Source organism: Colossoma macropomum, unplaced genomic scaffold (assembly GCF_904425465.1).
Source record: "Colossoma macropomum unplaced genomic scaffold, Colossoma_macropomum, whole genome shotgun sequence".
NCBI classification, from domain to species: domain Eukaryota; kingdom Metazoa; phylum Chordata; class Actinopteri; order Characiformes; family Serrasalmidae; genus Colossoma; species Colossoma macropomum.
In genome coordinates this window covers 21,846,932-21,861,490 of record NW_023494789.1, presented here as the reverse complement: position 1 = coordinate 21,861,490, position 14,559 = coordinate 21,846,932, and the positions used below count along the sequence as shown (strand labels likewise).

The 14,559-nt window shown below is 39.9% G+C and overlaps 2 protein-coding genes across 7 annotated transcripts in view; one reads left to right on the top strand and one right to left on the bottom strand.

The window, feature by feature from the left end:
• The window catches only part of obsl1a (obscurin like cytoskeletal adaptor 1a), a 38,634-nt gene extending 35,304 nt beyond the window's left edge, over nucleotides 1–3,330 (top strand). For both annotated transcript variants that reach the window (XM_036570564.1, XM_036570563.1), the window contains 4 exons: nucleotides 361–522; nucleotides 812–916; nucleotides 1,048–1,314; nucleotides 2,300–3,330. In XM_036570564.1, the coding sequence (XP_036426457.1) occupies nucleotides 361–522; nucleotides 812–916; nucleotides 1,048–1,314; nucleotides 2,300–2,571 (806 nt within the window). In that variant the 3' untranslated portion in view covers nucleotides 2,572–3,330. The remainder of the gene's footprint in view (nucleotides 1–360; nucleotides 523–811; nucleotides 917–1,047; nucleotides 1,315–2,299) is intronic.
• Nucleotides 3,331–3,586: 256 nt separating this feature from the next.
• The window catches only part of spega (striated muscle enriched protein kinase a), a 43,036-nt gene continuing 32,063 nt past the window's right edge, over nucleotides 3,587–14,559 (bottom strand). For all 5 annotated transcript variants that reach the window (XM_036570557.1, XM_036570558.1, XM_036570559.1 and 2 more), the window contains 12 exons: nucleotides 12,200–14,498; nucleotides 11,558–11,704; nucleotides 11,359–11,475; nucleotides 11,103–11,270; nucleotides 10,639–10,761; nucleotides 10,377–10,532; nucleotides 8,828–9,503; nucleotides 8,414–8,653; nucleotides 8,070–8,293; nucleotides 6,924–6,999; nucleotides 6,599–6,748; nucleotides 3,587–5,539 (listed from right to left, as the gene is read on the bottom strand). In XM_036570557.1, coding sequence (XP_036426450.1) covers nucleotides 5,296–5,539; nucleotides 6,599–6,748; nucleotides 6,924–6,999; nucleotides 8,070–8,293; nucleotides 8,414–8,653; nucleotides 8,828–9,503; nucleotides 10,377–10,532; nucleotides 10,639–10,761; nucleotides 11,103–11,270; nucleotides 11,359–11,475; nucleotides 11,558–11,704; nucleotides 12,200–14,498 — 4,620 coding nt within the window. In that variant the 3' untranslated portion in view covers nucleotides 3,587–5,295. The remainder of the gene's footprint in view (nucleotides 5,540–6,598; nucleotides 6,749–6,923; nucleotides 7,000–8,069; nucleotides 8,294–8,413; nucleotides 8,654–8,827; nucleotides 9,504–10,376; nucleotides 10,533–10,638; nucleotides 10,762–11,102; nucleotides 11,271–11,358; nucleotides 11,476–11,557; nucleotides 11,705–12,199; nucleotides 14,499–14,559) is intronic.

Genomic DNA, 14,559 nt, shown 5'->3' with positions numbered 1-14,559 from the left:
TTTTGCTTTAATCACAGCATGCACTCGAGCAGTAGATCAAATCCAGCTGAGAGTCATCTGCGCATGTGTTTCAATGGAAGGGATAAGACTCAAAAGAAAATCTGACCTTTTTGTACAAAGGCTATATTATGCTCAGTGTCATAAATGTATATATTTGAATAGTGACCTAGAAGAGTTCAGAATCTTGACTTTTCTTTGCTTTAAATTTTTCTAAATTCTGTTGTTTATTTCCAGGTATAAATGAAAAAAAATCTTTGTTCTCAGATTTTTAGATGTTATTCAATATATTCATAAATTCCAACATATAAATTTTGCATCTCAGATGCTAACCTCTTCTGTTTTCTCTGCTGTGGGTTTCAGAGCGGGAGTTGGAGATCATCACTGAGTTGGAGGATTTGTACATTAAGGAGGACCAGAATGCTGTCTTCATGTGTGAGGTGTCCATGGAGGACATGCCTGGAGAGTGGTACAAGAATGGCCATAGAATCCGGCCCAGCAGTACCATCAAGACTCGCCGAGAGGGTCAGCATGTCATGCATTTAGTCATTGAGACGCTCCTAGTACAAAACTTCCATCATTTCAACATTACACATCTCTTACATATCATCAATGTAGTAAAAAAACCTCTTCAAAATCTTTATAGAGGAAGGAAAAATATTTTTCATTTTAATTGTATGTTCATGGTAATAGTATTTTATTTCAACTTATGTTGGACCATTTCTGTTGGTTCATTCATCACGAAATGTTCAGACAGTGTAAAGGACAGCAAGTGTTTTCCAACTGGTCAAACATTTTTCCTTTTTCTTAACAGGTACAAAGCACTTCCTTCTAATATGCAACGTTACAACAGAGGATGCTGGCGAGATTAAATTTGTGTCCAAACAAGTTGAATCGGTTGCATACCTTGAGGTTCAAGGTACTGTATATATTCAATTGTTTATGTAATAAACATTTGTTTGTAAATAATAACTATGGTAAACATCATGGTTCCAAACTTCAGTACCACCTCTAAGGTACACAAACCCCTTCTTCTGCTTCTTTGGACAGAACTACCTGTGAGCATTGTGCGTCCACTTAGGGACCGCACAGCGTTGGAGAAGCATCGGGTGATCCTGGAGTGCACTGTGTCCTCCCCTCACTGTGAGGTCACCTGGTACAAAGGCGATGAGGAGCTGGAGTCCTCCGAGCGCATGGAGATCTTCAGCGAGGGCTGCTACCACAAACTGGTCATCCACCAGGTGGCGGTAGAGGATGAGGGTACTTACAACATTGAGGTGGGCGAGCACTCGTCCACAGCCAAGCTTATGGTGGAAGGTAAGAGAAGTGAAGTGAAGTCTGGGGTCCTTGGCTAGAGGGGGTTTATTAATAGATGAAGCCCCAGTGACATTAACATGGGGCCTCTACTTTTGTGTTCATTATCAGATTTTATTGTTTTCTTTTACTGACAGGCTATAGAGGTAATCATTTTAGGTCTATAGTGATAATAATATCACAGTGCACATGCTGAAGCATAATTAACACACTTTTGATTAATTCTATGCACCCATCAAACAACACAGTATGCATTTATGCACTCTTAAAATTGATGGTTTTCAAGAGTTCTTTACTATGAACATTCAAAGAAACCTTTGCATGATTCAAGGATTCTTTGCATCGTTAAATGGTTCTTCACATTGATGGAGAGTGTTTTTGAAAAGAGTTCTATATAGCATCAAAGATTCTTGTATTGTTACAATGTCTAGCTGTTTTTGGAGCCACATTCTTCCAAAAGACATTCCTGCACTGGATGGTGGTGGTAGATAGTGGAATCAAGCACTTCAGACCAAAATCTTAAATTTGTTGTTCAGTTGGGTTGAGATCTGGTGACTGTGAAGGCCATAACATTTCACTTATACCCCTTTTTTAGACTCATCAAAACCCCATTAGTGACCCCTCATGTCCTGTGAATGGGGACAGAAAGAGACTACTCTCATAGGATAGAAATGTTTCAGTGGATCCAAACCATGCAAAATGTCCCTCATAGCATAATAGAGCCACCAGACGCCTTTCTGTAGAGGTCAAGCATTTAGCCCTGTACTGTTCTCTTGGTGTTCGCCGCACATGCACTGGCCCACTTGTTGAGAATATAGTAAAGGATGGCTCATGAATGTTTGTATCAGTCATAGAGATAATGATATACCATTGAGATCAACAAGTAACAAAAAACAGGATGTTTTACAACTAAAATGCTTATGGAGTTAAAATTGTAGTTGGGCCAAATAACTCAGGCTAACTGAGCATGTACGATTTGTCCACCCAGCCCAATCCATCATGTTGGTGAAGGAGCTGGAAGATGTCGAGGTGAACGCTCCAGACCCAGCGCGGTTCCAGTGCAAAGTGTCTGTACCCCTTATCAAACACCCCGTCTGGACCCTGAATGGAGAAACCATTCAGCCAGGGCCCGACATCCGTCTGGAGAACAAAGGGACCCTCTATAGTCTCACCTTCAAAAACACCAGCTCAGATATGAGTGGGACAGTAAAGTTCACTACAGGGAAAGCCAAAAGCAGTGCTAAACTGAGAGTGCTGTAGAGAGCAAGTCAGAGGTGAATCTAGTTAAGTAGGTAGAGAGGGTAGCGATATATGCTAAAGTAGCAGCATTACAATGATTAATGGTCTTTCGATCCCATCCTCCTCAACCTTGTGAAGCAACAAAAACAAGTAGCCATATTTTATATCATCTTCCCATCAATTGCTGAGTAACCGTCAAAGTGATTTAAAGTATGAGGGCTTCAGTGTGATGGCATTTCAATCAACACGTTTAAATGCAAAGGCAAATAGCAATAATTTGTGTTTTCATTTAGCTTTTTAATTTAAAAATGTCACTGCTCTTCTAAAGCAGGAGAAGAAATCTGTCATTTTGATTGGCTTCAGGAAATAATGGAATACACCTTCCTTTTGTTAGGTGTAAGCCTGCATCTTTGCACCTTGAGCCCCTAATGAGATTCCTGTAAAAAGTCATCGAGTTATAGCATTTTCATTACAATGTGCACTGGCCTTAAGATGCTGTAAGGTTTTCATACTTTAGCTTACACTGATGGAATACCCAGATTATTAATAATGGAAACCATGATGAAAGTGAAGGAATGCATTGGAAGACGGATGTAAGAATGCACAGCATAAGATCAACACGTAAAGCCATACACATTTAAGCTGCACAGTGTACTGGTGTGGAATATATAATAAGTCTTATATGGGTAACCTTTTTTTTCAGAAGTCTATGGAATGAAGAAAATAACTAGAAATCACTTTGATTTGTATGAAACACTTTTTGTAGTAATTATCAGTATATAAAATGAAAGGAAAATTGGTCATTTAAAAAAAAAATCACTGAAAGTGGGTAAAATATTTGGTGTGTTTTATATGTTTCCGAGATTAAAATATGCTGCATTGATTTAATGAATCACCTGCCAGTTTCAGGGAAAATCTTTCGTTACTGCTTTGAGAAGCTCTTGATTGTGTTTGCGTCATATAAAGGATTTGCCTACAATGTTCCCAAAGCAATAAGGATGAATAAACATTTATATTAAACAATACAATGCAAGTTTTTTTTTATTCAGTGAACACTTCAGTAATTCAAATTACACATTGCAAAAAAAATTCAAAATGATTTCCAGAAGTACAAACAAAAACTTGTGAACATATTTACACAGCATTACAGTTCCCATTGTATTTTACAAAAACCCCAGCAGAAATACGAACTGAATTATGACCGAGTTGAATCCACGTTTACTACTGTCTTGTTTGAAAAAGTGCTCTGTGAATGCATGCCAGACCAAGAATAATATACATGGATGCAACCACTGAGAAATAAATACATAAATAAATAGAACTTTACACAGCTGCAATGAAGTAACATTGAGCTATTTGACATCTAGGAGTACTGACACATCTACCACACATACATACATTCATGATCATACTTTCAATGAACACTGTGCAACATTTCCTATATATCCATGGACACTGGCCTTCTCCTGGATTTCTACTTTCCAGTAGAGTTGGTTCCAACTTGCAGTCTTTAAAGGGCCCATAATCACAGAAAAACAAAATTTGTTTGCATTTTTGAAATATATACAAGTTTAATGTACTATGCAAATTGATAAGTTTCAAGATGTGCTGTTCACACCCCAGTCCATATTTGGCAAATATGTTGCAAAAACAGCCCTTTTTGAATTCATGTTTGTAATGTCACAACCACAAACATATTTACATAAAACCACATATTTAGCCTAGCGCAGTTTATCCAACTCACTGATGCACATTTCAGCCCAGACTGCTTTTTGCAGTAGGCACAACACAGGGCACTTGTGAAGGGGTCAGCCAATCAGAACAGGGATCATTTATATGGCGAGATCTTAAAGGCACAACTACAAAAGCAGCTTTTCAATGGGATAAAAAGAGGTTGGAAAACCACTGTGATGGTAATGCACATAAAAAGATTACAATAAAATACATTATAAACTGACCTCAAGAAAAAATATGAGAAGAATACAGAACAGAATATGGGCCCTTCAAAAGAAACTGATTTGCTGGATCAAGCTGGTTAGATTTGGATCAAATCTGTAGAGCATTAGCATTAAGGCTGATTTCCAGGAGGACGACCAGCGATCATTCAGTGCAGCAAAACTCTTTTCACAGCCACTCTCTGTGTCCTTTCTGAGCAAACACTGTATTTAAGCCAATATACAGAGTACAGATCATTATCCTTAACTGTTTGATACATTTACAATCATTCCGACAGATAAAATATTTTAGCAACAGTCAGGTGCAACTGAAAATAGAACATCAGAAAAATAAAAAAACACTAGCAAATATGAAACTTTGATAGTGTTAAGAAAGCTGAGTTGTTGTAATCTGCTTCATATACAGGCCAGTGTGTCCTGTCTTTCTGCAGTGCCTAATAGTTTAATATGAGAAATTCTGTTGGGGTATGCTGAAATTAGAAAAAAAACATGAACAGTTACTACATTCCTCAGCCAAAGGCCAAACACATGGAGTTTCGTATTGCTCTGTATACCATACCTTTTAAAATTACATTTGTGCCATGATCTTCAAACTACCACAGTTCAACCTGTTATTACTTACCTACTAGTAGTACACATCAACAGTATTCATTAACATTTAATGCTTTTCAACTTGGGATAAAGAATCCACTTCGCTTCTTCCACTCCTGTCCTTAGTAGTTGGTTAGAAGAGAGTGGGGCCTCTCAGCCTTCTGGTAATCTAGAGCTCTGCGTGGAGTGAAGGTTTTTATTAGGTGCCAGGTGTGCTGGATAGGCTGGGTGCTGTAGGTGAGGCTGGCGACTGAGGCCCACTCTGGTAGGCCCGCAAGAGGACCTTGTGTTTGGTGGCTGACTCAGCCCGTCGGTGCTGGTGATCTCCAAGAAACTCCTTCAGTCGTGTGGTGGTGAAGGTCAGGGTCTGCCGTCGTAGCTTCATCAGGTAAGAATCCTGCAGCCAAGCGTTGCTGAAGCAGTCTTTAGTGGTGGGTCGGGTCCTGGGCAAATTGATATAAACCAGAGGTTTATTCTACTTGACAAGCCAGTAAGATCTGCATATGGGTCAATGACAAATAAGATGAAAAAATAATTTAAAAAACAAAATAATTCAAAATGATCATTTTTAAACATCTTATCAGCAAGGACATAATATACATTTTCATAACTTTAATATATGCATATATATTTGCATTTCTATCTATGTGCATTTTATATCTACATAATTAGTATTATCAAAGCTTTAATTAATTGCCTATTTCAGTTATTAAAACTGTACTGGTCTAGTTGCATTTACTTTTTTTTAAAAAGTACCCTATAATATTTATATGTGTGTAAATTCTTTCACTACCACAAAAGACCCACAAACGTCACTGTGTGCAATGCATGATATGCAAAGTGGTGCCATTTTACAGCAGCATGACAATGCAAGTTAAGCACCCGAGGCGCAACTCATTTTCTGTTCCTGCTGATAGTGAGTAATTACTTAACTACCTGACCTAAGTGGTTAATGTCAGGCCAGTAAAAGTAATGTTAGGCTACATGTTGGAAAACAGAACGTCTCTTGGAAAAGAGGTACACATCAGTGATGTTAAGTACACTGTAGTAAATTAAGACCATACTAAGGCATCAATTCAATAATAAAACAGTAAGGCTCCAGACTAACACCATCCAGTCATCTCTGGGAGGACAGAATAGTGCACTGGACAATGTGCACTGGACAATGATCTGTTTTAGGATGCTCTTTTAGGATGAAGTTGTGTGTGTTAACACAACAATCACAAGCATGTCAGTCATTCATGCAGAAATCTTTAGCCAGTGGTGTATCAGCTGTCATCTAGGCAGACATGCCACACTCAGAGTCATACGGTGACTAAAAATTTGAAAAAAAGAAAAATTATATAACCAGTATTACTTAAAAATTAAAATAACCAGTAAATGATAAATGAAGTAATCAAGACACGTGAGTTAGACCCTTTGCATGACGATCTCCAAACAGAAAAAAACAACAAAACCTTTGAGAGTGAAGAGATTTGCAGGATTTGTGGTTGTACACTCACCACTGATAGCCATTTAGCAATTTTTTGAGGAAAGCCAAGGCACTTTGGGAAACATTTGGGTACAGCTTAGTCGAGTCGAACTTTGCTGCGTGTATTTTGGTCTCTGTCTGCTGCCGGTCATTCTCTTGGAACGGAAGCCTGCCACTTAGCCTGCATGCACAACGAAAACCAGTCAGATACACAGAATTGACAAATGTATGAGAAAAGGCATGCTACTTAGAACAGACAACCCTGTAGCATTAACATTAAATGATAAATGATAAATGTCCTGTTATTTTTAAACTGCTCACACAAGTGGAAGTAAAGTTGATTAAGTCATACTTACATAACGTATGTAAGAACTCCCAAACTCCATATATCTGCTGCAGGCCCCACAGCATCCCCTTTAAGCATCTCTGGTGCTTTAGCCATAAGAGTGAGTAGAAACACATAAGTTTCTGTTCTACATTTCTAATGCAGACACACATCAGACTTAAGAGTTTGGCCAAATCATGGTTTATGCGCAACTGCTGTAGTTGATAAATCCACAACAGGGTAAAGCATTTATCTTCACAACCATACTGATCATTAGGTGAGGTTTTGAATAGACATTCAAACTCTAACTCCTACAACACTGTGCAAAAGTCAGAGATAACCCTTCATTTATTTCATTTTCAGTCATAACTGCCATTAATTACAATTATTAGTTTTTCAGGAGATATTTTTATAATTGAAAATCAGGAGTTTCCAAAAAGAGCTCAGAAAATTATTAAAAGAAGAAAAAGGACTTGTGATTATTAAAAGGAAAAAAATGGGTCTCCTAATAACTCTGCAAGACCTGGTGGACCACAAAAACTGTCACTAACAGATAAACAGCTTTCATCTTTGAGAGCTGAAAGAAAATCAAGCTCCACTCTTGCTTCAGATCTTAAAAAAGCCATGTGTTTCTGTCCATCCTTCCACTGTAAGAAGACAACCCAACGCTATGAGTCCGAAAGGATGTGTAGCTGTCAAGAAGCTGTTACTGATAAAAGGAAAGACAAAAATGAAGAACATCTGCAAATCAAACACAGAAGCTACTGTTTTTTCAGAACAATGGACTAGTCACCACAGAGTTCAGACCTCAACATCACTGAATGTGTTTAGGATCACTTGGACTGTGTGAAGCAGAAAATGCAACCCACTTCTAAGACCGAACATGAGAAATATGGAAAAATATCCCTGCAGATTTCTATAAAACAATCTGAAACATGTTTCCCTAAAAGAATCAAAGTTGTAATACAGGCAAATGGCTGACACACTGAAAAAATAATATATTTAGTTGTTGAGGCTTCAGTGTAATTTTCAGATTTTTTTCCTAACAATGAAAAATGAATAACTAGTACTTAATGGTTGTTTTGACTGGAAAATAAATAAAAGATGGCCTTTGACTTATGTACAGTACTGTATTTACTGTCACGATGTACCAAAACAACGAATGCGTTGTACCTACCCATGTATTCCAAAGTTCCTAAATCTCTACTGTAGTGTTTAAGGAAAAGGGGGTTGAAGTTTTGTGCACTGCCAAAGTCTATGATCTTAATGACACTGAGGTTGGTAACCATGATGTTATCTGGCTTGATGTCTAGATGAAGGATCCGGTGGTTGTGCAAATACTCCAAACCCTGCAGGATCTGGACTATGTAACCCACCACATCGTCCTCAGAGTAACGAAACCTAGAATGAAAAAATACATTTATCATATAGGCAGACTAAATAATCTCTGACAATTTTAGTTTGCATAAGCACGATTACATGGACAGACACAAAGACACAAGAAGAAACATACACATTTACCTGTCAGTAAGGCTGTACAGAATCTCTTTGCCCATGCAGCACTCTGTGATGAGGACCAGGTAGCGGGGTGTGACGTAAGCCTCATGTAAAGCCATGATTCTCTCATTATGAAGGGATTTCAAGATCTCATACTCCTGTATCACGGTCTGCTTGTTCTCTTGGTCATAGCACACAATCTTTGCCATGAACATTCTCCCAGTGGCATTCTCCCGACAGTCCCGTATCACACCAAATCGACCCCTGCGGAAAAAAAGAGAACAAAGAATAAACTACTTTCGTGAATCAATTTTTTTTAACATGCACTTCATTGATTCAATTAAAATGAAAACGATCGTCACGTTACAAAATCAGTGCAGCTGAATCACCATGTACATTTTTACATCACTAACCCACACACAACACATAGCCTCTCACCTGGCTCTTTCATCCAGAAATATGTATGGTTTCTGTGGAACTCCCTGCCTCAAAGTTGTGTCACTTTTGGTTGCAGGGATCGCCCTTCCCATGGGTGTTTCTGTCAAAGTGGAAACAGCTCCATCCCCAATAGGACTGATACTGCTTGCTAGAACCACAGGAGGAGTGATTGGGGTAGGAGCCACTGGAGCAGTGGAGGCTGGGACATATGTAGGGACTGGAGAAATTGGCTGACCCACTGAAGATGGAGCAGTGTATGGCCTTTGGCTCACAGACTGTATTTGTGTGATGGGGGGAACCATGTTTACAGGGCTGTTTGGTTTGGGGGGGACAAAGGGTGGGGCAGATTTCACCTTTGGGGGCAACTGGTTGACAGCAACTGTGTGGGCAGTGTTTATAACATCAGCCTGTTCCTTAGGCTCTGTAATGATGGGAGTAACATTAGCTGCTGATAGTGATGAGACCACAGGCTGAGGAGTAGAAGGCTTAGATGTGGAGGAAGGTGAGGCTGGTGTAGTGCCAGTAACTCTCCAAGGGGCAGCGGAGGTGAGAGTCTGTGGAGCTGCATAAGAGGACAGGGGAGCTGCTGGCTGTGCAGATGTAACAGCAGCTGTGATCACAGGAGGACAAGCTGATGGAACTGTCTTCACTATAGCAGGCTGGGGGATTGAAGCCACTGCCAAACAGATGGAGCGTAAAACACAACATTGGTCAAGTAAATAAGAAAGACAACCGAACAGACCAATGTTACAGTGCTCCCATAATGGACTACACAGAGCAATTGTGTTAGGTAATGCAATTCTTCTTACCCTGAAAGTCAATCAGCCAAGACATATTTGGTATCTCAAGTTTTTTTTAGTGTTGCATTGGAAATATTAGGTTAATGTATGCTTACACGTAGTAGTTAGCATCATGCTCACCACACACTTGCTTTAAAGGGCATTTCTATCGATTTTTGAAAATTTCTGCAAAATTCCATGGTTTAGATTTAGTGATTTAATGTAAAATGCAATCATTCTAAGCAAACTTCAAAAATTTGCAGAGATAGGAATTACACATTTGAAGTGTGTAATGCTTCTAGGTACATGCAGGTCTAACTATTTTTTTCAGATTTACCACTGTTTTTCCTTTTTTAACATTTAACTTTATTTAACATATGAAAGCTCAAAGACATATAGCTTCACTGGCTGTTTTACATAATAAATAGAATGGCTATATCTGTGTGGCAGACATTGCAACCCCTGGTTCTGATTACTATTGTACTATTGTAAAAAAAAAATTGAGGCGGTTATTTTTTCACATCCAACGACTTTGAATGACTTTGTTTACATCCCAATAATTGAATTGTGCATGATTTCCCCTAGTAATCTCAAATGAACTTGCTTGTGTTTCTGGAACTGAATGACATTTTAAAAAAGGACAGATGGCTATGGCATCAGGGTTAGGAAAGCTGATTTTTGGCTAAACCATTTCTTTAAAATGACTACTAAAATTGTTCATAATGAACATTTAAAGTATGATGCTACTGTATGTCTTGTACTTTGAATACCGATGCCAACTCTCTTGGAGACATTGCTGTATGGGCCCTGGCCTGCTTTGTTCACACATGCCACACGGAAACGAAAGTTTACACCAGATGGAAGGTCCGTGACATTGCAATAACAATCGGCAATTCCTGCAGCCACAGTCAGCCAGTTGGAATCACCTGGTGAAAAATTAAATGTCATATATATGTTTTTGGGTTTATAGAAAAGGGAACGTTCACCTTAGTAGAAGACTACCCTTTATGATTACATAAAAAATGACCTTACCGTCAGTTTTCCTCTCAAGTGCGTATGTACACGGGGCATTGTTGTCCGCTGGTTTCCATAGCACCAGGGCTGTATTGTTGTATGTCTGAGGAATCTCAGGCGTCCCTGGGCGTTTTGGAATACCTGGAGACAAAAAACAGACAATGTCACACAAGGGAGCAAAACAGTATGAGAACAGTATGAACAGAAAAAAAACAAAGAAGCTTAATGAGGATAATCACATTAGGTGCAAGACCTTCTAAATATAATAGGTCTACACATACAGCACCAGTCACATCTGACCGAATGTATGTTTCTCAATATCTCACTGCATAATTCCATATGTATTCTTTCATAGTTTTCATGGCCTCAGTTTTCCTAGGCAAATCAAATGAATAGGAGTGTCCAGAGCTTTAACTTGTACTGTCTTTAATTTAATAACCGATGAATTGTTGACGTGGATGGAATAATGTGCATGAACTTACTAGCTAAAGACAAGGTACAGGAGCTGGTTGCAGAGGCCAGGTTATTTGTTGCCACGCACTCATAAAGTCCAGCATCTTTCTTGCCGGTCTTCATTATCATCAGTAGCTGTCTTCCATCCGGACTAGACATCAAGTTCATTCTGTCATCAATCTCTAAAGGTTTCTTATCTAAAGGCATAGGGAGACATAGCTGAACAATTACAGAGTCTGAAATTTGTTACCAAGGACAAATAAGGAGAGTTCAATTAAATCTTACCTTTCAACCAGACAATTTTTGGTTGGGGGCTGCCAGCAGGGAGGCAACTCAGGGTGACTGGATCTCCCTCCAGAAGAATGTGGTCCTTCAATTTAATATGGAAAAGTGGAGGGAAATCTAAAAAATATAATGACTTTTACATCTGTGTTCTTTATAGCAAGTAATACAAGAAATGCATTTGACAGTAATGCTGACATACCAGAGACAGATCGGGTATATCGATGTGAGGTCTGACTATCATCTTCTGAACGGGTTGAGGGAATGCTTGACAGAGAAGGTGTCCTATCTCTCTTTGTTCTGGACAACCCCCAACTGTCCCATCGAGACCTGCGGTCACTTTCAGGGGCTATAAAGAAAATATCAAACTAAGGTGAAAAAAAATAAAAATAATGCTTTCTCAACAGAAACATCTGAACCAAGCAACACATTAAAGACCACTTTTACTGCCATTTGAAAGTTTGGGTAAATTTATCTGTTCAAAATCTTTTAAATAAATGAGAATGTTTCCTTTGGCAGTTTGTAATAATATATTACACAGAAAGCAGTTTAGATCTTGCCATTTTTCTTTGTAATGATATACCACATCCATCAGCACTCATCAACTTTTCACCTTATGAACTTTTCAGGTATTTAAACCACGTTTGGTGCAAAAGTTTCCAGATTTCTGACAAGAACACCAAATACTACTAGAAAACATCATTACAAAATATATCTATGCATCTATATCTGTGTTGTATAGTGATAAATACTGCAAAAAAATTGAGGAGTTTATGTACTGTACTATGTATATAAAATGACTGAATGTACTGCATGTGAACATAGAAACAAAGGCATCACATACTTTGAGATGATTTTATAGACTGGGCGCTTGATGTGGAGTCTAGTGACTCTTTGGACACTGCACAGGCAGTTTGTGAAGCTAATTGGTTCTCAGGAATGTCCATCTTCTTTAAATTGACACCTTCAGACTGCGAATGGCGGAGTCGTGCAAGCAGAGGTGTTCGGTTTCCCTCTTTTTTGGTGTCTTCCTCTCCACATCTCTCTTCAGAGTGACTTCGGTTTCTTAAAGATACAGAAATTGATTCAAACTTCTTGCGCATTGCTAACACTGGTGAATCACTGACCTTCTTGATGTCTTGTTTCTCCTTAGTATTGTTTGTGAACTTAGTATTCACTTCAGGATGTGTTTCCTTATTCTCTTTTCTTTCCTGTGACTTACTACGCATTCTGTCAGATATACTTGAAACCTTAGACTCAAATTTCCGTCGCATTGAGAAAACTGGCGAGTCTGACAGCTTCTTGCGGCCTCTTTCTCTCTCTGCGCCTTTCTCGCGGATAGAGTCCCCGGCATCACCTGCTTTCTTGTCCAGAGATTTACTATGCCCCAGCGCCCAGGTCACTCTTCGTCTGGAAACAGAGTCTGGATTGTCCTCTTTTGTATTTCCCTCTTTTCTGTCAGTAGCATGAGTCTTTTTTGCACGCAAAGACAGCCTGCCAATTACTCCGAGACCAGGATCCCTGTCCACCTCCCTAAAGTCTTGCAATGACTTGGACTTTTCCTGCAATACTCTTGACACAAACTCCAGCGGTGCGCCTGTTGGCCCTGGTCGATAAACCTCTTCACCTGACTTTTGTGAAAGAATAGGAGATTTTTCCTCAGTTATTGTCCTTGTGAGGTGCTTCAAGCCACGTGTTAAAGAGGATTCTCGCTTCTTAAACCTAGCTTCAAAGACTTCCTCTGAGTCAATGTCTTTGATATCAGATCTAAGAGTTGGTTGCTGCGCCGGAGAAGAAAATGCCACTTTTGCAAAGACAGCTGGGTATTCAATGCTGGATGAAGTTTCTGGCTCTGAGATCTTCAGGACCGGTGAAGGTTTGTCTGGAGCACCATACTTCCCATTTGGCTGCATTGTGCTAAAATTTGTCACAGCTATGTCATGTGGGAGATTTTCACTACTTTCTTTCATCTGTAAATCTGAAGGAGACACACACTCCTCTGTCTTCTCCATTTTCTGATTATTGTTCTGTACTAAAGGCTGCAACAAAGGCTCACTCTGCTCTGTGCTATTTCTCTCTTCCTCCTCTGTGATTTCTTTAGCTTTTAAGTCTGGAGTCGGTGGCTTGGAAGAAATTTCCCTTGGAGGCACAGACTGAGGCTCTAAATTGGTTTGCTCTGTGAGCCCAGACATGGATTTTGCTTCTTGCAGTTTGCTCTCTTCAAACTGAGCTGATGGAATCTCAAGTGGAGCGCCAGATCTCCTATGCAGGGGCATGGGCTCTGATTCACCATGAGTAAAGGAAGCACTCTTCCGAAACACTTTTGTCTTGGGTGGGCTCTCTCCAGGACTGTGACAAGCAGTGGTGGCCCGGGTCAGGCCACCCATTCTAGCTCTCCGCAAGTTGCGGTCTAAAGAAGCAGTCCTCCTTTCATCGTCAACACCCAGAGTCTCAAACAGGGGACCACGAAGCCCACTCAACTTCTTATCCATAGAGCCTCCTCTGAGAAGTTTTTGCCTCATGAGTTCCAGTTTCAGCGCATAGTCTTCCTGGCTCAATTTACCCAGACTAGGACTGTTACTCCTATGTGGCAGCTCCATGGACACTGCTTTTTTGATGCTCTTCTTGCTTTCCTCTGAAGCCTCTTCCGTAGCACCTTCTTCAGGTGTGATGTGGAGAAGAAGGGCACTGTCAGCAGAACTTCCTCTTCGCAACACTCTCCTTCTGGGCTTGGCTGAGGCTTGCTCTGCCTCCAAACTCGATCCCACTGGCAGCTCTGGTGCCTCAGTCCGTTCTAGGGTTTCTGTGTGGTCTACATTCTGCATACAATCAGATGACTCACATTCCATAACATCTTTATTCTGATGAAGGTTTTGGTAGGTGCCAGTGGGTGTTCCAGCAACTTCGTCATCCTCATGAATCTCAGTCAGAGACATACGGGAGCCAGAAAACATCATTGTGAGAGGCATGGGTATGAAGGGTAGCTCATCAATGTCCTCATCAGAGTCAGACGAGGATGAGGGTGGTGGTGAGCCCTCTTTGAGGTTCCTGGGCACAGCAAGGGACACGTAACAAGAGGAGTCATCAAGCAGGTCTGGGATGGACCTCATCACCATTTTAGACTTGTAGCTGATGAGTGAACGCTAAAACAGACAGGGAGGACAATCAGCAAATTTTTCAGTGAGATTTCCAAACTTATTTTTA